The following is a 24,367-nucleotide window of genomic DNA, read 5'->3' as shown; positions in this document are numbered from 1 at the left end:
CCTGACTCAGGTGAGAAAAGTTGTCTCTACTCTGGCTCTTCTAAGAAGTTCTCTTGCTGCTGGATCTCTGGTTTGTTCTTCTGTAACACTTCAACGCCTAAAGAGACCATCACGTACACACATCTATTTCTGGAGCTCTTTCTGGACCAAAAGGACCTTGCTGAACGTGGGCCATGTTTGGCACTGGGCATTTGGTGTCTTCTGCAGTCTTCCACTCTTCGGCTGCACACTTCTTCCCAGCATTTCCCAGCAGGTTGACCTCACCGCAGATCTTCATCCCCGGGCCTCTGCTCAGCTACGAGCTCCTGCGCAGTTACCTGCAGCCCGAGCCCTGCAAACAGGCTCTGCTATTGGCCGCTCAGTCCACAGGACAACATGCTGAGAATATCGGTGAGCTCATTGCAACCTATTTGTCATTTTTGTTGTGACATCTTATATGGCCTCTTTTATTTATGTATTTGTGTTAATTAAAATTTTCATTTTCATGTGAAAAGTAATTATTATATAGAATTTTCAGACTCTACAGTGGCCAAGCGGTTATATATAAATAATTAATTAATGTTCTCTCTCTCGCTCTCTCACTCACACACACACATATATATATATATATATATAACCAAAAAATTGTACATTTAATCATTTAGCAGACACTTTTATCCAAAACGACTTACAAATGAAGAATAGAAATAGAAGCAATTGCAAATAGAAGCAATTAAACAACAAAAGAACATTATGTAGGTGCTATGACAAGTCCCGGTTAGTCTAACGCAGCACACATAGCAAGTTTTTTTTTTTCTCATAACAAACAATCAATTATCAATTAGAGGGCTTAATGAACGCTGTGCTAATTATTACTTTTATTTTTTTCAAGTAGATAGAATAGATATAGAATAGAGACAGTTAGTGTTAGAGGCTTAAGTTAATAATATTATTTTTTATCAAAAATTAAAAGAAAACAAGTAGATAGAAAATAAGAAGAATAGAGAACACTAGTATTAGTGTTATGTCAAGCTTTTTTTTAATAATAAATAAAGAGTAAACAAGTAGATAGAATAGAAATAGAATAGAGAGTACCAGTGTTAGAGGGTCAAGTTTTATTTTAATAAATAAAAAGAAAACAAGTAGATAATAGAAATAGAATAGAGTGCTAGTGTTAGATTGTCAAGTTTTTTTAATAAATAAAAAGAGAAGTAAATAGAATAGAGAGTGCTAGTATTAGAGGGTCAAGTTTTTTTTAAGAAATAAAAAGAAAACAAGTAGATAGAATAGAGCGAGTTAGTGTTAGAGGGTCAAGTGTAGATGGAAATTATATGTCCTTAGCCGTTTCTTGAAGATGACTAAAGACTGCTCGGATCTTTTATCACCCTGATACTGATTATTTTATTATATCATTTATTATGGCATTTATTATAATTTATTATAAGACTACTTACTAAATAAATAAATATATGGACATTAAATATTTATTTTGAGTTGAAATCACTTTATTATGTGTGAATAAAGAGGCCAAATACTGATGCGAGAGACATTTAAGAAATTGATGACAACAATCAATTATACTGTTTAATAACTGGCTAATCAGAATCATGTATTCAAGAGAGCTTTGTAATAAAATATGTAAATAAAACCTTTGAGATAAGATTGCTCTCTTATATAATGTTTTGTAATGCAAAAAGCTAGTGAGGTAGCTCTTGGCGTTGTATATTTATTTAGGTGATGTGCTCTTAATAATACGTATTCATTAAGAGAGGCCATTTGTGAATCATATTCTCTCATAATTGTCCATCCTCATTTTACAGTATTTAATAGGATTCAAAATGTTTAGAAAGGATTGGCTAACAACTCGTAACTAACAATCAATTATCCGGCTCTGCTGAAGAGGGCTTAATGAACGTTGCGCTAATTATCCAATCTAGAGCCATTAGTTCCTTGTCAGCCTCTGGCAATTGTCTAATTGTGGCTGCGATGTGGCTTCCAGATGAACCCCGGCCAGTGAAGCAGCGGCGAGCTCGGGCCAACTACAGCAGCTGGCAGCTGGAGGAGCTGGAGAAGGCCTTCGAGAGCACCCACTACCCAGACGTCTTCATGAGAGAAGCCCTGGCCCTCAGACTGGACCTGATAGAGGCCAGAGTGCAGGTCGCTCTCTTTGACTGTTGTGATGCATGGAATAATAGGAATATTTACTAAAGATTTCTCTGAACCATTGCTAAGATTATTATTATTATTATTATTATTTTTATTGTACAAGATGTGCAGCATTGTTCATCTTTAAAGTGCTGTTTTGTCCCTAACATTTTCATTGAGGAAATGCTGTAGTGACATGATAACATTTAGAATCTTCTCAATAATAATATTAATAATGCATTTTATATATATTTTTAATATTTCTTTTTTTCAAGTACAAATTTACTTGAAGCAAAGCAAAGGAAAAAAAAACAATTTTTATTTACTTAATGAGAGTTCTCCTAATGATTTTCTTAACGAGTCATTTACTGTATATGTATTTTTCTACTAAAAATTCTTAAAATAAGACAAACCTACTTGAGAGGCAAACTGGAAAAGGAAAAAAAAAACTATTTAGATTTTCTTAATGAATACATTTTTTTTTTACTTTTATTCATTTTTTATGATTTTTTACAAATATTTTTTCTACTAAAAATATGCTAAATGTACTTTACAAGAAAACGCTGTTTAGATTTTCATTATGAATTTTGATTTTTCTAATGATTTTCTTAGAGCTATTTTTTATTTTTATTTTTCTATTAAAAAAAATGTTAAAATAAGAGAAATCTACTTGAAAAGCAAAACTGTAACAAGGAAAAAACTATGTAGATTTTCTTAATGAGTTTTTGATTTTCCTAATCCGAGTCATTTTTATATTTATTCCACTAACAATTCTTAAAATAAGAAAAACCTACTTGAGAAGCAAACTGGAAAATGAGACCGATATCAATACTAATACTGTGATAATTTGCATAATTTAATCTAACGCACACTATAAAAATAACAATATCTTTTCCCTTTGTTCCCGTAGGTGTGGTTCCAAAACCGCCGGGCTAAAATGCGCAGGCAGATGAAGCTCCAGAGTCAGGCAGGAGAGCAGTGCGGCCGGCGTGACAGTGACGACAGACAGGTAGATTCGTCCAGCAGGAGCACAGCTCCAGAGCTCCACAGCAGCAGCAGCCCAGACTGGGACAGGAAACAGGAGAGAGGAAGCCCCACTTGTTCCAAACCCTCCTCATCAGCTATCCACAGCCCCGTGAGCGACATGTTTCAGCGGCCTAGAGATCAGGAGGGGTCAGAGGACTTCCGCTGCTGTAGCATTGCCAAACTGAGGGCTAAGGCCAGGGACTATGAGGCAGAGATCCACAGCACTGTAGCCAAGGCCAGCAGAGAGAGGCAGATGAAGACACGGGTATCTGCCGCAGGCCTGGAAAGAGACTGAAACAGATGCAGCCATTAAACATTACCTCAGTATCACACAGGGCACATTAAAAATCCCATTCAATTCATTATTTATTATTATGCACAATTACACACGCAATGAGGTTAAACAATGTGACTGAGAACAGCAAATTTCTTCACTCTGTATTGTTTTTTGCTTCTTAGATTGTCACAATATCATGTATTATCTGTGAAACCAATGGACGCTTTTCAAATTTCCAGGGTTCTCAGAAGCAGAAGTGGTCATAGTTGGCTAAACTTCCATAGCGGTGAATAGAAACTACAACAAACGTATTTTTTGTGCTCCCGTTTACCCAAATAGCAAAAGAAAAATTTTTGATAGTGTTTTAGTGTAGGAAAAACTATCAAGAGATTGATTACAGAAGAGAGAAAGATGTCAAAATTGCCATCACTCTCTCAGCAGTGGTGTTAGAAACACGCAGCAGTGTTAACTATTTTTATGTAATTTAATGCCAGTGTAATATAGTACAAAGTACAGTGTTATAATTGTACAATAGATTTTTTTTTAAAAATGAAAATATAAAAACGCTATATTTACAATATTAATATCTGTGGAAACGCATCATCATAGTCTGTGAAAAGGGTCCATAGTAACTTTTTTTTTTTTTTTTTTTTTTCAAATGTGCAAAATTTGCATGTCCCTACAAATTTTGTTTTACTTTTTTTTTTTTTTTGCAAATGTGCAAAATTTGCATGTCCCTACAAATTTTGTTTTACTTTTTTTTTTTTTTTTTTTTTTTTTTTTAAGTTATATGTATCTACTTTTAGAATTGTTCTTTTTTTTCATATTAGTAGTATTTTGAATGTTCTTTCAGTATGATTGGCAGCAATTTATAAACAGCCTTTAAAACAAAATGTAAAAAATGTTTTGAGGTTGCTTGCTTCACTTTATGCCGACAATGGACATTTACAAAGTCCAAATGTTGTTGGACTGACAGCTAGTGAACAAGAGGAGCTAAAAGAGGAAGCTCATGGTGATCTCATCAATGGCCAACTCCTCTATCAGCTATCCTGTTACCCTGCGTGAAAACACAGGATGTCTGCAAGCTGCCACAAGCCCTCCATAAACACAATAGGGATAGCTGAAAACTGCCTGCCTTTTCTGACAAATTTGCTTTTTAAAGACTGCAACACACTTGTATTTTCCTCCACAATATATGTTAATTGTGCTGAACATTTGTTCATATACTGTAATTATTGCATACTTTTTTAAAATACATTTTTATTTCATGTTTCATGCTTAACATTTGCATGTTTTTTTTTTTTAAGAAAAATCTGCTACTTAAAGGGATAATTCAACCAAAAAAATGACAATTCTGCCATCATTTACTCACCCTCAAGTTGTTCCAAACCTGTATGATTTACTATCTGTGGAACACATTAGAAGATCTTTTAAAGAATGTTGATAAACAAACGGTTTTGGGTCCCATTTACTTTATGGACAAAAATGGGACCTGAAACTGTTTGGTAAATGATGACCGAATTGAATATTTTTGTGTGGACTATCCATTTAAATACACTTAAAGGCACAATATGTAAGATTTTTTTATTAAAATATCGAAAAACCTGTACCGGAAGCAGCGGAAGCGGTCGACTGTGGCATAATAAAAGCTCTGCTGCTTTCGAGCCATGTGTCACGCTCGTTCAGCGGCCTCGTTTCGCTTCGACGGCTTTCAGCCTCACCCTGCTTCATTCTACTATGTTAATAAATCATTAGCTCATCCATGAACATGATTTCTGCCCGAGTCCCGTCGATTGCATCGGCTGTGAGGATGAAGACCACAACTCCCATGACTCCACACTCAGTCAGGCATCATCAAACTAAGCCTTTGCCTCTTTGTTTATTTTGAATACGTGCCCTCTAGCGGTGAAAATTACATATTGTGCCTTTAAGATAAATCTTGGAAATGTTTGTTCAGAGCTGCAGCCCTTGAGAACTTGTGAAATGCAGGACGCTGCTGGTGTATTTGAAAAAATGGACGGCGCACCTGCTACATGTCAAATGAATATAAAGGTCCTCAGTTAGGGAATTTCCTATGGGATCAGCAGAATCATAAAGTCAGCTTCATTCAATGTTTGTGCAACCAAAGCCCTTGTTGAAGAGCCAGAAATTGCATTAGTCTTTAGGTCTTTAGAGCCAGTGTGGAGTAAGAGTGCCCTCCTCTGGGCAACAGGGTCCTCTTTGAGTTTAAAGGCGTCTTGTCTTGAGATTAAGCAGGTCTGTTTGATCAGAACAGTCATTACTCTCTTACACCAACAGTATTGAAGTCTATGGGAATATTGTGCATGTGAAATCTGGAGGATTTAATGTGTAACGAGTATAGCTCAGATTGTCACCGCTTCATCATACTCAGGCTTTGTCTTTCTGAAGTCGGTGTCAAGCTATAAATAATCTCATTGATTCTACACCCATCCACAACTTGAGATGCTCACCGTGGGTTACCCAAGTCAAACTAAAAACCATCAGAGGAGGTGGATCATCTGAAATTACACTGAAAACAATCTCTTGTCTGCCTTAAGACAGTTGAACGGTGATGGTATTTGTGTCTACACTACAATTATACACTGGTAGTCTTATAATGTTAATTGTAGGTATTATGTTTTATTAAGGAAGGGTTAGACTATTTAAAGCAATATATGTCTGTATTATTATTGTTAAAGTAAAACAGGAGGAATGTTAAAGGTTTATTTCCCAGGGTTTATATCCGCCTGTGCAAATGAGATGGACAGTCTGACCTTGTTAAGAGGCCATTGTAAACATTCATATTCATGCAGCAATAATTTGAACTGATTTATGCTGATGGTTGTAAACATCCTCTGCAGCCCCCTGTGGTTTCTTCATAAACATATTCCATGTTTAAACCACCTGTGTCATAAAAATATGGGTCATTCTTGTTATGAAGTACCTCATGAGCAATGAACAAATGAATGTGTTTCATTAAGGAAGTATTTTTATAAAACATACACCAGACTTTCAGATATATAGTCTGGTCGAGTTGAGGCACTGAAACTTTATTACTTATAGAACCTAACAGGACAGAATAAAGAGTTGAAGTCATTGTTCAGTGAGGGATAGCAAGTTTGCTTACAGTACATGGTGCCAACCTGAAATTTATTTCAATACTTTTTAACCTTTTGATTTTTTTTTGATAATATATTAATTTCTAAATAATATCTAAAAGGATGGAATGTTTCAGACAAACTAATAACGTAAACATTTGGAAAATATCTATCTATCTATCTATCTATCAAATATAAATACCAAAATATATAAATGCAAATTCTAACAAATTAGATTAAAATGATGATCAGCTTACAGTACATGGTGCCAACCTGAAATTTATTTCAATACTTTTTAACCTTTTGATTTTTTTTTGATAATATATTAATTTCTAAATAATATCTAAAAGGATGGAATGTTTCAGACAAACTAACTAATAACGTAAACATTTGGAAAATATCTATCTATCTATCTATCAAATATAAATACCAAAATATATAAATGCAAATTCTAACAAATTAGATTAAAATGATGATCAATGTGTACTGCAAGTAATTTAGAGAGTTTAACTGCATTTCTTTTTCCCCCAGCTGCTTTAAGGATTGACATTTTTTTAAAGCCACAAAACTTGGAGCAACCTTCTACATTTGTGCATAAAACCTACATAAAAATTCAAACTCTTTGTTTCACTCACACAGAGATGTGTGTGTGTGTAGTTTTTTATGTTAAAAGTTAGTGAAATTATTCTACCACGTTAACCTAATTCTGATTTTATGACAAAATAACAATTTCTATCCTTACAAATCTGAGTTTAAATATGTTAAGACAAGTTGCATAAAATGCACTGCATAACAATTGCTAAGGTAGGCCTTAATTTCGTCACATTCCACAAGTCTTTTTTAAGGACATGCTTACCATATTACACAGATATAATAACGAGCGAAACAGACTCCATGAAAATAACAAATAAAGCAATTAGCGTTTAATCATTGATGATTTGAGGCTCCTCCCCCTTCGTTTCCTCTGTTCCACAGCTGCCGTAGGCGCTCTGCTGAAGTGAAGAGGCCTGAGACGCGGGTTACAGCTCACATCCGCTTTTTACTCTCTTTCATTGGGATTTCCCTCAGTGTTTCCACAGTCTTTTATTTACAAGCTCCGTTGTTTCGTCGAACAAACGACGTTTTTCTCTCTCTGTCATTTAATAGACTCTATCTGCAGTGCGTTTTGGCGAGGATGGCGGCGATCAAGGCGCTTCAGCAGTGGTGTATGGTTCAGTGCGAGGGATACAGAGATGTGACCATCAGCAACATGAGCACATCTTTCAGAGACGGACTGGCCTTCTGCGCTCTCATCCACAAGTTCAGACCGGACCTCATGTGAGAGTCGTTTATTTATACATTTTCACTGATTAGAATACAGATGTTGTACTTTTTGAGATGAGAGTAAAGTATCAAACTTTGTCTTTATGAGGATACAATTATGTAGTTCAAAGATATTAAAGTTTTAAATGTGAAACATTTATATGTTTTTGCTATTTAATATAATATAATATACCAAGACATGTATGTGTGTGTGTGTGTGTGTGTATATATATATATATACACACATATTTTAATTGTGACCAGACATAAATCGATGTATTTGGATGCTTGTAGAATTTGTCCAAGGACTCCTGTAGTAGTGAACTTCTTGAAACCAGTTGCAAAATGGCAATGAAAAGTTCTGGACTTTTTTTTTTTTTAACTGATGAAGTGAGTAAAATTACACGTGAATGTTAGTTTTTAAATGTAGCTGAACTGTTACTAAAGCCACTGTAAGTCCATTATACTGCAATAGAATCATGACAGCAGGTTGACATCATGCAATATGACATGCTTTACTTCCATCTAAAAATGTTCAATTGATTTTATTGTGTACAACTTTTTTGACTTTATAGAGACTACATGGAATATTTGTATGCCACATTACAGGACTATTATAAATGAACTAGTGAAGGAGAAAAAAAAAAGTTATTTTAAAAATTGGTGAAAATAGTGGCTAATCATAGGACCTAAGATTTACACATTCATTTATCAATTCAAATCACATGATATACATTTGCATTTTTATCCCGAAATCTTATCTACGGGTGTGTTATTGGACACCTGCCCATATACACTCACTATTTATTCATTCTCAGCCTCTTTTTTTCTTCTTCTTTAGACCTGCTGATTATGTTCAATTTAATATTGTAGAATTTGTGACCTTTAAAAACTATCACAATATAATGTTTAATTTGATGCAGATAACCCTTTTTATTAAACTTTTTTTCAGCTTAATTTACCAATAACATTGTATTGTAACACTTCTCAAGGTTTCTCTCTGTCTGTCTGGTGACTCATGTCCTTGTTTTCTTTCAGAAACTTTGAGTCTCTCTCTAAAGATGATGTGTATTACAACAACCACTTGGTAAGTTATTCTGTTTGGCCTTGATCATAGGGAGCTATGACAGACCTGATGCAGAGTGACCCATAATGCGAGTTTTGCAGGCAGTTTTAGCTGTATCCTGTACAGATGTGTGTTTGCTACAGTCCTGTGATAATGCACACACTATTGAATGTTCTTCATTGTGTTTTTTTTTTGTTGACAAGTTGGCTGGATGTTTGTTTGTTTGTAACCCAGCCTTATGTACTGATATTTTTGTTTCTCACTTATTGATATGAATAAGAGTGTTTAAAGGGATAGTTCACCCAAAAATGAAAATTCTGTCATTAATTACTCGCCCTCATGTCGTTCCAAACCCGTAAGACCTTCGTTCATCTTCGGAACACAAATTAAGATATTTGTTATGAAATCCAAGAGCTTTCTGACCTTACATTGACAGCATGGGAACTACCACATTCAAAGCCCAGAAACGTAGCAAGGACATTGTTAAAATGGTCCATGTGACATCAGTGGTTCAATTGTAATTTTATTTTTTGGGTGAACTATCCATTTAATACCCTTTTCTCACAGCTTGTGAAATGCATGTGATCCCTTTTATGCAGAGTTCTTAAATTAATGAGACTTGTTGCTCAGTAAAAGGGCCTATTTATGGGTTGAGTCTTCCAGCCATAGCTTTTGGCACAATAAAGATATCCTTTAGTTTCTACAAGCATTGTCTTGCAGTGAAACGTCTTAAGTTTCAGACTCGTACTCTGTGAACTTGGGTAGAGGGAAGAATATTATCCTAAACCAACCAATTTTATTTCTCAGGGTTTAGTTTATTTATTAGATTTTTTTTTTCAGTGAGTGATTACTACACCCTCTAGATCGATTCAAAGATGTATTTATTCGTTTTAAAGGTTCGACACGTATGCTTTGATCATTTGGTCACAGGCAATCTTCAGTTTTTCTACAATGGTAGATCTCAGATTAAAGAGAGAATATATGGTGCATTGGCATGTATAAGTGTTTGGGGTTTTTTTTATTTAATTGAATTGTTAGTTGTTGTGGTTTTTTTTTTTTTTTTTTTTTTATAAAGTTTTACTCAGTAACTGAATCAAAAAATTTTTCAGTCTGATAGTGTAAGCTTTACATGAAAGATTTAATTTGTGTTTGAGGGTAGGGATGTTGTCCGACCAGGACTTGTGACCCATAATTATTTTTCATCCCTGTCAGGAAGTGCTTCCATGAGAATGAGGTGGTAAGACGTACCACAACTGGGACTTTTTTTCCATTATGATGAGCTCTTCCTCACATTGCTTTCTCAGAGACTGTAGATTGTAAGCCACACACTCCGAGATCTATTACAAACCCTCACCACTTCTATTGGTGGCACTCAGTTGTGGCACTTGAACCCGATCTGTGTGGATTCTGTCCAGTTAATGCATTATAAAGAAGGGTGACAGTCATCTACAGGGCACCTGATCCTCTCCGTCAAGATTAACTTACCTCTGTTCTACTACCGTCTTTACAATGTTAATACATCTGTGCATTTGAACACCAAAGAACACTGCATTTAAATGCCAGTGCTTCCACAAGTGTGTTGTGTTTAAACCCAGCCAATATTTACCTGAAATGCTTATTTCATACTATCAGCCCCTCAGTGCTATAACACAAAAGAGAAACAGGAAGTTGCAGCTGCTGCATCGTGGAGGATATGCCGCCCCTCCTCAGCTGTCCTGTAAAATTTAATGAGCGTGTCTAGGTCAGGCCTAAACAATGCCCTGGTATACCCCTGTCCTGTCCCTGTTCCCAGGCTGCTGCGTGCACAGGAAATGTGCTATTCATTATGCACTCCCTGCCCGGGTCGTCTTGATGTGTTGCCAGATTGTGATGCTCACTGGCTTATTCTATTTCTGACGTCTTCCTTTTTGTGCCTTGTCTGTGTTTACAGTTAATTGGCCAAGTGCCTTTCCCCTAGAAAACCGTTTCCACAGCATGATATCAGCGGCCTAAAACAATCGTATGAGGTCTTGTTGAATGAGCATGTTCAGTGGTTGTTATAAACACAGAGTGCTTGTCTTTTGTCGATGTGGGCGTCTAATTGTTGTTTTCTTCTGTAGGGATTCATCCTCCTATTATGTGGTGTTGTAGCTGTGAACTTGATGGCTGATTTGTGTCATGTGATGTGCTGCAGGCGTTCCGTGTGGCTGAAGATCATCTGGGAATCCCAGCTCTTCTGGATGCAGAGGACATGGTGGCTTTGCCTGTCCCAGACAGACTCAGCATCCTCACATATGTCTCCCAATACTATAATTACTTCCGCGGCCGCTCGCCAAGTAAGACTGCGTTTATCCACCATCAGAGTGTTTATGAAGTAAAAGCCACCTTTTTTTGCAGGGACATTGTCTTATTTGAATTAGGGCTGGGTAAAAAATATCTATCTCTATTAATCGAGTCTCATTTTTACGGAACAATATCGATTCTTAAATCCTGTTCTTCAATGTTTAATTTATGTTTGAATAAATCCATCAAGTGTTTATGACAGCCACCATTATGTTTATATTTTAAAGGGGTCATATGACATTGCTAAAAAGAACATTATTTTCTGTATTTGGTGTAATGCAGTGTGTTTATGCGGTTTAAGGTTCAAAAACACATTATTTTCCACATACTGTACATTATTGTTGCTCCTCTATGCCCCGCCTTTCTGAAACACGTCGATTTTTAAAAAGCTCATCGTTCTGAAAAGCGAGGTGTGCTCTGATTGGCCAGCTATCCTGTGAGTCAGAAGCGCCAGACTGTCCTTGCAAAGTTGGAATTGCCCCACTTTATAGAAACAGCCTTTGTGCGCAGACGGTATTGTAGGCTACTCTCCCAGGTTCGACGTCAATATAACGCTTGTAAACAATGTCACGTAATGTCACATTTACCTCAGAAAAACAGATTCGGTGACCATAAACTCATTACTCAGATAGAAAAATAAACTGTAGAGGGGGGCATTTTGCTAAATATATGCACTATATAACATATTCATTATAAATTTGACTGTTCTTCAATGTTTAATTTATGTTTGAATAAATCCATCAAGTGTTTATGACAGCCACCATTATGTTGTGTAATTAACAAATCAATCAATTTTAACCTTCAGTATTATAGTAATGTAGTACCAACTGACTCTCATGTATATTTTACAGCATTAGTTGAGAGATTTTTTTTTGTCCCTTGAGAAAATTTGGCATGTACTGTACCTGATATATATCCAAAATAATCTATACTGAATCGAATCGAATCGAATTGGGAATCGAATCGCAAGCTTGTGAATGAGAATCGAATCGTGAAATTTCTGTCAAAACCCAGCCCTAATTTGAATACTGTACTATGTTCAGAACGCAATGCTACTACACCACATACTGTACTGTTCAATAGCATAGTTGTAGTATGCAGTATGTGAAGCATGTATTATGCCACAAGCATTTCTAACAGAAGTATGCAACAATCACAAGACCTCATTACATTGTATGTTTAACTCTGCTAGTGGCACTCAATTATCTCTGATTGATTTAAACTTTGGGCAGTTGGATGAAATGAGTCAAGCTGTGTGTGTTGCATTGTGGGATACAGTATTTATTTAAAATTATTTTATTTTATTTTAAAAACTGGCAGATATGGTTGCTAGAATTATTTTGAAAATATAGTAAAAATGTATACATTTGCAAAACTTATCAATTTTACAAGTAAAAACTCTAATTTTATCTGTAAATTAATAAAAAATGTAATCTGGTAAATCCAGCAGTCCCTTTTGTAACTTTATAGGATAGTCCACCCAAAAAATAAAAAATAAATAAAAATTTCATTTATTCATTCATGTCATTCCAAACCTGTTTGAGTTTGTTCTTCTGTTGAGCACAAAAGATATTGTGAAAAATGTTGGTAACCAAACAGTTGACGGTAGCCATTGACTTCCATAGTATTTTTTTTTCCATACTATGGAAGTCAATGGCTACCGTCAACTTTGCATAGTGTGCACAGTATACTTGCTGTATACTGCTGAAATAATGTTAGTGTGTTACTCCTATCTAATGTATTCATATTTCTTAGACTTTCTTCTCAATGGCTTTATTTTTCTCAGTCGGGGGAGTAGGAGGTATCAAACGGCATGCTGAGGACTCAAAGGAGATGCCATCAGAGAAGAAGAATCTGCATGTGGTTGCCAAAAACCATAATCTTAAAACAAACACAGAGAACCGTCCTCCTCAAACTGAAATGCCAAAAAATAGCAGAGACAACCGTCCTCCATCTCTTAACATCCAGAAAAGTGCTCCAGAGAAGCACATTGTAGCTATTTCAGCTCGGCAGACTGGCACAGACTGGCAGAAATCTCCAGGGCCAAAATGTGTGCAGGCGCCCGTCACGCCACTCGGAGTGAGATCTCCACAGCCACACAGAGATGCTGAGAAGGTGTCAATTTGGCTTTCCCTTGATTTAAGTGATTTGGTCTAATCCTAGTTATACAATTGAAATTTTATTTTATATACTTTATCTATAACCTATTTTATTATTTAAAGTGTCTTATTGAATTTATATCTAATTTAACTTTTATTATATTATTTTAATTTTTTCATTTTTATATATATATATATATATATATTTTTTTTTTTTAACTTTCATTTATTGAAATTTTTTTTATTCATGATTCTGTTCTTTTGTAGAAAGCTGTTTTGGTGGAGAATTCAAATAAAACCGGCACGTTGAACAGTGAATGTGCGGTATGTGGAAATCATGTACATCTGGTCCAGAGACACCTAGATGATGGAAAACTCTACCACCGGAGCTGCTTTAAGTGAGTCTGCATTGGTGGTGCTTGGGAACCATCACTATTATTTCTCATAACAATTGATAAGTCTTAAACTTCAGCATGCAACTGCACTGTTTAGTTACTTTTATTGCTATGTAACAAATAATGCAACTATAACTTTTTTTTTTTTCAATCCCCCCCCTCTTTTTTTTTTTCTTTAAACAGGTGTAGTGTATGCTATGGCACACTGAAATCTGGGGCATATAAACTGGGAGCAGACGTTGGCTCACTGGTCTGCACCATTCACCAACATGGCCAAAATGACTTCAAGCCTACTGCTAAGCCTTTTAAGAGCAGTGGCTTTACGCTTGCTGATTTGGTACCCAAATCTGACCGTGGAGATCAGCCAACTTCACAGCGCTACACCTCTGTATTATCTGCACCCATCAAAGCTGTGCCCAGACCAGTGGAGCTCAGTCATGCTCTGCAGTCGTGGACCGCATCTGCTCAGAGGACTCAGGAAGCCAGGCAGAAGTTCTTCCAGTCCTGTGGTCCAGCAGCAGAGCATCGGCCCACCACAAGACAGCAGTCAGGGCCCTCAGAGTCCTGCACCAATCAGAACACGAGTCTGAAGATGGAGGAGAAAGACAGAACCAGTGCACTGACAAATGGAAAACTATTTGAAGGAAACACGAATAACAACAATGCGCTTAATTCTGACCCAGGAGCACGGAGGCAGTGAGTGACTAACTAATGATTACTGTCATGGTTTACAGTATTATTACTGATCAGTGATCAACAGTTTCACAGATTGCAAGTTGTCTATTGGGCTTTTACACTAGAAATGGTAAACTCCACATTGTTTTTAAAGTCTGGGTTTTTTTAAATCCTGGGTTCGTAAGCTAATCCTTGGTGTTTTGGTTTCAAGATTTCTCACTGTACTGTACTTATGCAAATAAGAACAGTAACAACGGGTTTACATATTTAGAGGGTTAAGAACATTGATTTGGCATATACAACACTTCAGTTAATGCATTTGCACATGTTTAAACCGTTTTCCTCCGATGCAAAAAGTTCCTGCAACTGTATAAAGTGCATGACTAGTTAATGGGGCTAGCATTTAGTCTATGATTGGTTATTTATTAAGAGTACAATATTGCTTAACTCGTTTAAAAATGACAATAAGAACACTGTAAAATGCTTTAATGAATGTTTGAGGAAGCAAATGTCATTCTATAGTTCACTGCTATTTAAAAGTTTGGGGTTGGTAAGTTATTGTCTCCTTCACTACAAATGAGCAGTCATTACTCCAGTATACATTGTCACATGATCCTTCATAAATGCCCCAAACTTTTAAACAGGAATGTACATCAGTACAGCTGCTGCATCTATCGTATGTATGATCATAGTGCGAATGCTGAATGTAAGTGCCATTTGTTACCATCTCTCCCAGGATAAAAATCAGATGCACTTCTGCTGAAGTCTCTAGCTGGAAGCAGGAGTTACATGGACGAGATGCAACAGGAAGGAGCTCATATCAGGCCACTTCAACCAGCTCTGCTATCAGCAGTAGCGGCATGAACACCAAAGTATCCCTCTACCTCAGTGCCATCAGCAAGGAGCGCAACAGACCTCCATCACTGCTGCTTTCTACTGGCAAAGGTGGTGTTCGCTCACAGATGACCTTTGCTTGTATGTATTGTTCTTTTTTTATTTTTTTTTTAATGGTTTCTAAAGGTTGCATGGGAAATATTACCATAAACATACGCAATAAGTAGGAGATTAAAATATAGGCAGGAACGAGGTTAAATTAAGCCACGGACCAGCATCCATTGTTCATGTCGTCCACAGGAATAAGATTGAATCTTAAGACTGATTTCCACCCTGTATAATTTTTATCATTTCTATTTGACGGCATGGCTTCAAATGGCATAAATTGATATTGTGCGACTTGTGCTTTTTGTTTGCCATAATTTTCTTCTCTTCTCTTCTCTTGGCTTCAGCCAAAGATGTTCAGAGCTGCGAAGCCCCAATTGACTGGAGATCAAAGCCAAAGGCAGTTCCAAATGGACCAAGACTCAAGTAAGTTTGATCAGCCTAGTTATCCCTAATGCTTTCTAATCCACACGAGGGGAAGCAGGCAGAGTCACTCGGGTGTGAGCTGCAATGACACTTCAGAGCTGGAGTTACTGACAGTGGGGCCTTTCATGTATCCATCCTCCAGCAGGCGGATGCCTCCTGCCTCCCCCATAGTGTTTGACTGCCTCAGAGTGCATCCTCTTACTCTATCCCCAATCCTCACCAGTCCCAAGGAGTGCTGCGCCTAAACCAACCCCCTCCGAAACGCTGTGCTCTTACTTTGAGTTCCTCAGATGATCGTTCTTTTAGCTTTGTTTGCATCTACTGTATATAAGGTGAGGGCCTGCTTACTGTATATTGGTTTAAAATTATGCTTATGAGTCTTAGTCATATACAGTAAAATAAATTTTGAAGTTTTGCAAGAAAATGCTATTTCAGGTTGCTACTTCAAAATGTATGTTTAATTCAATCTTACTTGCCATTTCTTTGTAATTATTTGTGAAGTTTTACTAGCAATTTCTAAGTGAAAGCCGTTTCACCACCAAATTTCAATGTAGTAAGGTTATTTTGCTTTTGATAGATCTCCTGATATTGCCAAGGATGTCCTGTTGACTTGTGGAAAAAACAAAAGTGACCATTGTTTGACAGCCCAAAATGATCCAGCCTCCACCATAACGAACAGCTCGTGTTGCTCCAACAGTCCTGTTGAGACCTGTGGTGGGCACGGTAAGTCCAGGCCACTTCTTCAGTTGTAGCATGGTAAGATTTGCATTTATGATGATCATACTCTTCTTCTGTCCATAGGTTCTAAACGTGACTGTTCCTTGTCCTCATGTATCTTGCCCTCTCAGTCCTGCCACAAACCTTCATCTCCAAAACAACCTCGCCGCGGGTCGGCGACGTCAAGTAAGCATGTTCTATAATTATGCAAGCATTATTCCTTTAAGGTTTATAAAAAAAATATTGCTCATCTAATACAAAAAAAATATATGTATATATACGTGTGTGTGTGTGTAATTTATTTTACTGTAATGCTATTACTATTGCTATTATGTTATTTATTATTATTTTTATTTTCAACTTAAAGTTAGTAAATCAGTTTACTTGTATGGATAACAGAGGCTTGGTCAATCTGCCGAAGCTGAATTTGTGAAATGTTTTTTTTTTTTGGTGAATTATTTATTTGAATCCTGTTTTGCATGTTTGATGTCCACGTTTAGCCTTCAGCTTTTCGTATACACTAAAAATCAGTGTTTATCACTTTAGGTTACGACAATGGAAATATTTCATCTAAAAATGGCTTGCTGTGTGAAACAAGGTTGCCTACTGTAAGTTGTAGCAAAAGTTGAATGCTGTCCTTTTCTAAATGAAATATCTCCTACCTATGATTTTCAGTTACATTGTTTGTCTTTTCAGATAAAGCCTTGCTACATCGCACCAGATCAGATCTCAAAAGAGTGGCAGGACATTGAGAACAAGCTGTACAATCTGGAGAATGAAGGGGTGGAGTTGGAGAGGAGACTACGCATTTATGAAGAAGGTTTGAGTTTAGATGTAGTTAATGTAATGGTAGCATTCCGTATTTGTTTAAGTTTAAGTCTGAATTGAGTTTAAGGTCCTGAATTTATTTTTTTCTAGGTTGTTTAGGACAAAAGCTTGTCGGGACATCAGATGTTCCTTTTGGTACAATTTGAGATCCATTTGATGTGTTTTAGATGGCATGTAACAGCCCCGTATATGTGTGTGGTTCATTCTGCGAGTCGCGCACTCATTCCAAACCTGTTAGCTGAGCCCGTCCACTTGGGAGTCGGAATTCTGATGTAGCCTTTAGGGGAAGGCTGTGGCCAATAAAGGGCTCTCGATTCCAGCTGCCAGGGCCAAATGAGGCGAGGCGCAGGGGAAGCTCCCTCTCCTCCTGAGGGATGCTGGGATGGAAATGGAGAAGAGGCGGTGGGCTGAAGTGAGAGGCTGCTAGCTGAATGGGGCAAGGGCACTTGATTGGCTCGTTTCAAGGTCACAATGGCGCTGTAATATCATCTTCAGACTCGCTGCTCCAGTCACCTGTCCTGCTGCTAGCAGCCGGTGGGATTTCATAGATACCTGACTGCCTCTCGGTCCCACCAAAGCCGAAACCACTACTTGATCAAATTAAGTTTGTACTTGTATGTTTTTTGTACCACCTCAAGGCAATGTCAATGGAAAACATGCTTTTTAGACCGCATTACAGTCCTCTATTAGGAGACCAATAGAATTCAATCATAGCTCAAATAGACGTTGAAAGTGAGTATTTGGAGATGCCCGTCTCCAGAGCACTTTAAATTGTGGCTCGAGGTGGAGTGTCTCTTTTGTGGTTGGATGTGAACAGTGCAGTTAGGACCTTGGTGTCCTTTGTGACATTGGACTGTTTTACAGAGGGTCATGGGGACCTGCTGTTGGATCCCTTGATGGTGGACTGGTTTAACCTGATTCTGAAAAAACAAAGCTACATACGGAGGGAGTCAGAGTTGATGTACATGTAAGTAGTCCCTGTATTCAGTTTCTCTTTGGTCCAGCTGCTATTTCTGGATGCAAATGTTTTCAGAATGCTTAATATTGGCAAAATACGTAATGGAGTAAAATAGCCATTGTACCTAGATGTTCGCCCTTAAACTGGTCCTTACAGCAGTCTCAATCTTTTTCAGAGCAAGAACGCAAGATCTGGAGGAGCAACAGCCTGGAGTAGAAGGAGAGCTCAGGAGATTGATCAGTAAACCAGGTAAAAATTAACCAGGGTAACTACTGTTACTTTTTTCCCATTAGAAATATACAGGTCGTTTTAGGGAAAGTGAACAATGTCTATAAAATGAAATGGTTTGAGAAGAATCTTCCAGTGATCATGTTGGATTAATGTCAAACTGGAAGTGTTGCCTTTTTCTAAATGAATGGCAAGTGAAATTGTAGGGCATAATTTGTCTAAAGATGTTTTAATGTATATTTAAAAATAACTTCATAATAAATAATTATAAATTTAAATTACAGTTTGTTGGGTTTATCTTTACTCGTTGGTTGCTATAAGTCTGCATTTAGAAATGAGCACCAATTATAAATTAAGCTCATTCTTAGATCACTTTTGACACATGGAAGCAATTCTCGGATATGTCCGTGCTTCAAATCATCAGTAATGATTTTAATAATTACGCATTGTGATTTAACAGGATGTGAAAAGTGATGCAAAGTAGAATTGAAAAATGTCAACTGAATCCTATTCTCAGTGGCGTAGCAGATGGCAACCACCCCGTGCTGGGTTGCATCAAATCATGTTGTCGACTATAGCCAGAGATATTGTCAAAAGCATCAAATATTTGCAATATTAAGAGGATTTGGCATTTCCTATTAACTTAGGCCTGTTACATTCTTATTATTATTAGGCCTGTTATTATTTTTAGGTTACATTTATTATTAAATGACAATTAATTTGCCCCGCAATAATTTCATAGAGCATCACCGCATAACTGACGCGCTGTGAGGATAATAAAAGATTAGGCTATTAGCTTACTCCTCATTGAAAATGTTTTTAAAAAGGTCTTTTAAAACAGGTCTATTAATTTATACAATGAATTATAGGCCTGTAATTAAAATTATTAACACTGCAGTCATCAATGAAAATTAAGAGCAGCTTTATTTCAAGTACCGACTTTCAAAAACAACCTGTTTAACGCAAAATACATTTCTAATTTTTTTCACATATATGTACGGGCCACAAGAGAAATATTAAGGAATAATTCAAGACGGTTATATGCCGTTATCAGCATATGTTGAAGTAGATTAGTCTCTTGTCGTCTCTGAGAGAATATGCGCCGTTAATGCAGCGTCAGATGCTGAAAGCACCTTCAGTTTTTACTTGTTTTTTTTTACTTTCACTTTGTATAATTAACTGAGGTAAAACGTTCACTGGCATAACTCTTGTGCAAAGTTTGCATGTTGCAGCCTTCATGGTTTAAAACAGAAATATTTCCAATATTGCGACGTAACAAATCCCATACCCAAAACCCTCCCAGCCGGGCGGCGGGGCCCCGCGATTTTGCACTACGCCACTGCCTATTCTATAAAAAAGGGTAAATGTAATAGCGGTATTAGCTTAGACCGCTTGGTATTATTTTACACTTTTTATAAAGCCTGAGGAGAAGCCTTAATGTGTATTTGGATATTAGAACATGTCAAGACTCTGGATGAGAAGAAGAGGGAAACTGAGCTGTTGAACAGACTGATGAAGATAGTGAATGACAGGAACACCATTGTTGAAGGGCTGGAGGAGGACAGGATAAGGTGAGGAAACCACACCATCTATCACTCGCCATGTCAAATGCCATGCTTTTAAATGTGGTTAATCTTCACTTGCATGCAAAAGTTGCAGAAACACTTTGAGAATGTAATGTGTCAAATTTTAAGGGAGGAGGAAGAAGATCAACAGTTGAATGAGATGATGCAAAGACTGGGTGAGAACTTGTTCCTCTTGCCATTTTTATCTTGTCAAGTCTACTCTCAGCTTGAAGCAGCAGAGAACATTTTTAACGTAACATTCTAACCTACTTTTTTTTTTCTCCTGATGCAGGTCTTCGGAAGTTTAAAAACAAACGCAAGCCATCCTTCTCAAAGTTATTTAGACGGAGAAGTAAAAAAGCCTCTATGGGATAGTGAATTTGAGAGCTGCTGGAGTGAAGTAATCCAGACGTTCTGCTGTAGCCTGTTGAAGTCCAGATCTTTCCAGGTGACCTTAGATGGTTTAAAACGAGGTGGGATTAATATAACAAATCTGTCTGGCCATTAAGTGAGTTAGTTCGAGTTCTTGGAGCAAAATAATGTTCTGTTTAAACACTTTTATTTTCTTTTATTTTCACTTATTTGGTTAAGCTAATACTAGTTCTATTCATTTGCTTTAAGTTAACATATTGGTCCTGTATGCTTCTTTTGCCTTTACTTTAAATGCGTGGGCTAGTTTGAATTATTATTGTTCAAAAAACATTTATTTTTATTATTTTCCTGTCGTCTTCCACCCCCTCACTTGTTCAGATATAAACCGTAACTTATATTAGCAGATAAACAAACAGATGCCCAAGGCTGGCTGAAGCACGCTACTTGACTGTGATCCAAGAAGCTGTGGAGCATCTTAATTTAATCCTAACCGCCTGAAAAGAAAATGATGATAATTGAACCGCTAAATCTAGAGATCTTGAAAGATGCAGTGCATGCAGTGACCTGAAGGGGGCACTATGAGCTCACACAGGCAGCGTTTTCCAGTTTCTTATTTTATATGCCTGAGAATGCTAAATCAAGCTAAAGATTAGACGGCAGCTGATCTTGTGTGCTGGAAAGGCATGGATTATTGGTTTTATTCTCTTTTTAAGTCCTAGTTCAATTAAAAGTGTACCTCATTTAACTTATCTAAGAAATATAGTCTCTCCAAAGATGTCTTTTACATGGTGTTTAAATATGTTTGAAAAACCTACAGAATGAATGTTTTAAGGAGTTTTAAAAGTTCTCTTGAGGGATGCTTACAAATGGATGTGCTTATTTATTGTATATTTGACTTTTAAAATGAGTCTCCAATAAATCTTAATGAAGTTTCTTATTGTACCCTAAACTAATTCAGAGCTTTATTTTAGTTTTATGTAGGCTACATCACCTGTCTTCATGCTCACATTCTCTCAATTTCAGATGCCTGCATGTAAATTGTAAAGCCCAAAAACGTTAAATGGAAAAGCCCATTTATGCGGAAATGGTCACAATAACCGAAATGCCCGGTTTATCCCAACCTTCCAGTCAGTTTGCATCTCGTTCTGAATTAAAACGACACCACGCTCTCCGCCGCAACCGTAATTGTTGTCCCTATCATTGCTCATGCTGTAAAACGTCCGTTTATACAGCCATCATTTAATATGGGTTTTAGTCAAATGTGTTAAGATAATTTACTCACATTTAATATCATACCACTGCTTACAGGCCATCCATCCCCAATTTAAGATGCATGAAATTGTGATCATGAACTTGGAACACCGTCTCTCTCTAGCTGAGAGGAGCCGAGGAGGATATTGGTGCAGAACGCCACGCGTGATGCGGGTGACAGTCGAGACTGAATACGTGTGATATTCGAGTTAATTAAAGCTTTGCGCCCCATCTCCTGCAAATGCTCGCACTCCTGCAATTAAGAATCAAAGGCGAGGGCTTAGTGTCAGGGGGGTGTCTAATACATGGTTTTAACAGGAATGGGACCTGATTTGCCAAGCTCCTAGCGACAAGCATTAACAACAGCCTCAAATTAGGCGGACATTAATATTCATAAGTAAAACAATTCGTCCTGTGAATGGCTGATGAAATGAAATTCTCCGAGGTGAGCGCTTGCGTCCACGCCGCCCGTGTCCATCAAAAGATGCCATTACTGATCAAGTGCTTAATGTATATGAGCCGTCTGATGAAATTGAAGGGATAAAGGATGCTGGGGTTCGACTTGTTTGTCACCAGCCTGATATTTCAAAACCAGACTGCCAGCTTAAATGCACCCTCGCTAACCTCACGCATGCGCGCGCTTGTCTCTCTTTCAGTGCATAACTGAATGGCATTTACATATTTGCTTGATCAAGGCCAGCTAAGCGCAGGTCACTAACAGAAAATGGATTTGAAAATGGAGTGTACTTGAGCGTTTTTTTGTGTTTTCGGTGGAAAGTGCGCTAATGCGATGCACAAGCTTTCAGTGTAATGCAACGTGGTTTAATTAAAAGCATACATTACACACTTATCTGGCGTACAGACTGCCAGCTTAAATGCACCCTCGCTAACCTCACGCATGCGCGCGCTTGTCTCTCTTTCAGTGCATAACTGAATGGCATTTACATATTTGCTTGATCAAGGCCAGCTAAGCGCAGGTCACTAACAGAAAATGGATTTGAAAATGGAGTGTACTTGAGCGTTTTTTTGTGTTTTCGGTGGAAAGTGCGCTAATGCGATGCACAAGCTTTCAGTGTAATGCAACGTGGTTTAATTGTTTAATTAAAAGCATACATTACACACTTATCTGGCGTAGTTTATTTTAAAGGTCAAACTCTGCTTGTCCAGCGGCGGCCGCTGAGCTGTTTGTTCTCTTCCTGTGTGTGTGTGTGCGCAAGTGTTGCAGATATGGTGCTAGCGCTTCTGCCACTAGCCTGTAATTATGATCCTCAAGGTAATTTTATCAGCCTCATTAGCTCTGATGAGTAAACGAGAAGCGTGCTTCTAATTTATTAGCCATCCAGACTGGAGCCCTGGCTCTCATCAGACGGATCATAATATTTGTATAGGGGAGCTGATGTATCCAGTGTATCATCCGGCCTCAGGATAGATTTGGAATTAGTAATTGCATTCTAAATGCTGGCCCTGCTTGGATAGCTTAGTTTGATCTAGAGCAGTGGTTCTCAACCTTTTTTGACTCGAAGGCCCCCTCAAGGTTTTTCTGGTACTACTTCTGTATTGGCAAGGCTCATTATCAAACTTTTTATTTATTTATTTTTATTTATTTACGTTTAGTAGGAGTGGCTATGTATTAAAATAATTGTATACATTTAAATTTAATTCTGTAAGTCCATTATGGCATTTTTTAAATGATTTTTCTAGTGATTTGCAATTGCGTTTAAATTATTTGACTCACAAATAGCAATTTCCCCGATAAAATTATTTTAGAACTTGACATAACTAGAAGAATTGGTAACACTTTACGATAAGGTTCTATTTCTTAACATTAAGCTTTGTTAAAGCATTAGCTGAATTAACAAAATGCTTCTAAAGTATGTATTAATCTTAACGTTAATTGCAGCATTTAATAATACATTATAAAAATCAAAAGTTGCATCTGTTAATATTTAATAGACCTGGGCTGACATGAACAATGAACAGCTGTATTTGTATTCAATGTTAACAAAGATTAATAAACACTGTAACAAATGTATTGTTGATTATTAATGCATTAACTAAAATTAAATTGGACCTAATTGTAAAGTTACTGACATATTCATTATAAAAAAAAAAAAATCCATACTTCAAAATGTTATTAGTTTTCATGACTTTTCCAGGTCTAAAAACAATACTTTTAAAATTCATTTCATATCCCAGTTTTCCAAGACATGGGAATACTGGTTCATAAATTAGACATTAAAGTTATATTAAAATAATAAGTACATGAGCTTACATGTAGATTTTTAGCTAATTTTAAAGCGTAGTGTTTTAAGTAGTCTAAATAATATTCTAAGCCATTTTGTTGTGTGCTGAGGCCCCCTAGCAGGTCCCAGCCCCTCATTGAAAACTAAACTGATTTCCACTGGTGTACCCAACCCTCCCAATTTAAGGGTTTCGTTTGGAAAATATGTCTATAACAAGCCGTTCTTCTGATCACACAGTAAACTTCAGTTACCCACCCCAAAATTATTTTTCGCAGGGAAAAATTCATTTAGTCTCTGTGTCATTTGGTGTATTTGAAGAGAGGGGGTAATGTGCTCACATTTTCACTGTGTGTACATTTGCATTGAGGGGAAAATATGCACGCTGGCTACTGGGAATGAGATGGAAAGTGCATGACTAGGAGACTTGACAAGTGCAGCTTTTCATCCATCTCAAAT

The 24,367-nt window shown here is 37.0% G+C and overlaps 2 protein-coding genes across 2 annotated transcripts; both read left to right on the top strand.

Moving 5' to 3' along the window:
* Nucleotides 1-3,564, top strand: LOC107745606 (paired mesoderm homeobox protein 2-like). The gene is made up of 3 exons (XM_016559510.1): nt 1-390; nt 1,979-2,136; nt 3,035-3,564. Exons 1-3 carry the CDS (start codon nt 174-176, stop codon nt 3,443-3,445), a joined length of 786 nt encoding a protein of 261 aa, XP_016414996.1. The 5' UTR covers nt 1-173; the 3' UTR covers nt 3,446-3,564.
* A 3,985-nt stretch (nt 3,565-7,549) lies between these two features.
* On the top strand, nt 7,550-22,467 carry LOC107745593 (MICAL-like protein 2). Its single transcript, XM_016559494.1, has 17 exons — nt 7,550-7,842; nt 8,866-8,914; nt 11,067-11,208; nt 13,002-13,330; nt 13,582-13,712; nt 13,893-14,405; nt 15,121-15,359; nt 15,671-15,749; nt 16,327-16,472; nt 16,551-16,652; nt 17,013-17,074; nt 17,163-17,286; nt 18,159-18,261; nt 18,428-18,501; nt 19,937-20,051; nt 20,175-20,221; nt 20,338-22,467. Exons 1-17 carry the CDS (start codon nt 7,700-7,702, stop codon nt 20,418-20,420), a joined length of 2,481 nt encoding a protein of 826 aa, XP_016414980.1. The 5' UTR covers nt 7,550-7,699; the 3' UTR covers nt 20,421-22,467.
* The last annotated feature ends 1,900 nt before the right edge of the window (nt 22,468-24,367 follow it).

This window comes from Sinocyclocheilus rhinocerous, unplaced genomic scaffold, assembly GCF_001515625.1.
Source record: "Sinocyclocheilus rhinocerous isolate Xijiao unplaced genomic scaffold, SAMN03320098_v1.1 scaffold1912, whole genome shotgun sequence".
Taxonomy (NCBI): Eukaryota; Metazoa; Chordata; class Actinopteri; order Cypriniformes; family Cyprinidae; genus Sinocyclocheilus; species Sinocyclocheilus rhinocerous.
The sequence above is the reverse complement of the archived record's forward strand: the minus strand, read 5'-3'. Positions and strand labels throughout refer to the sequence as shown.

What these genes read in the sequence shown, in the direction of transcription:
- LOC107745606 (XM_016559510.1), top strand. Translation starts at nt 174, where the DNA reads ATGTTTGGCACTGGGCATTTGGTGTCTTCTGCAGTCTTCCACTCTTCG. An exon ending in ACAACATGCTGAGAATATCG is followed by an intron (nt 391 to 1,978) that starts GTGAGCTCATTG and finishes TGTGGCTTCCAG; the next exon opens with ATGAACCCCGGCCAGTGAAG. An exon ending in TGATAGAGGCCAGAGTGCAG is followed by an intron (nt 2,137 to 3,034) that starts GTCGCTCTCTTT and finishes TTGTTCCCGTAG; the next exon opens with GTGTGGTTCCAAAACCGCCG.
- LOC107745593 (XM_016559494.1), top strand. Translation starts at nt 7,700, where the DNA reads ATGGCGGCGATCAAGGCGCTTCAGCAGTGGTGTATGGTTCAGTGCGAG. An exon ending in GACCCAGGAGCACGGAGGCA is followed by an intron (nt 14,406 to 15,120) that starts GTGAGTGACTAA and finishes CATCTCTCCCAG; the next exon opens with GATAAAAATCAGATGCACTT. An exon ending in CCAAATGGACCAAGACTCAA is followed by an intron (nt 15,750 to 16,326) that starts GTAAGTTTGATC and finishes TGCTTTTGATAG; the next exon opens with ATCTCCTGATATTGCCAAGG.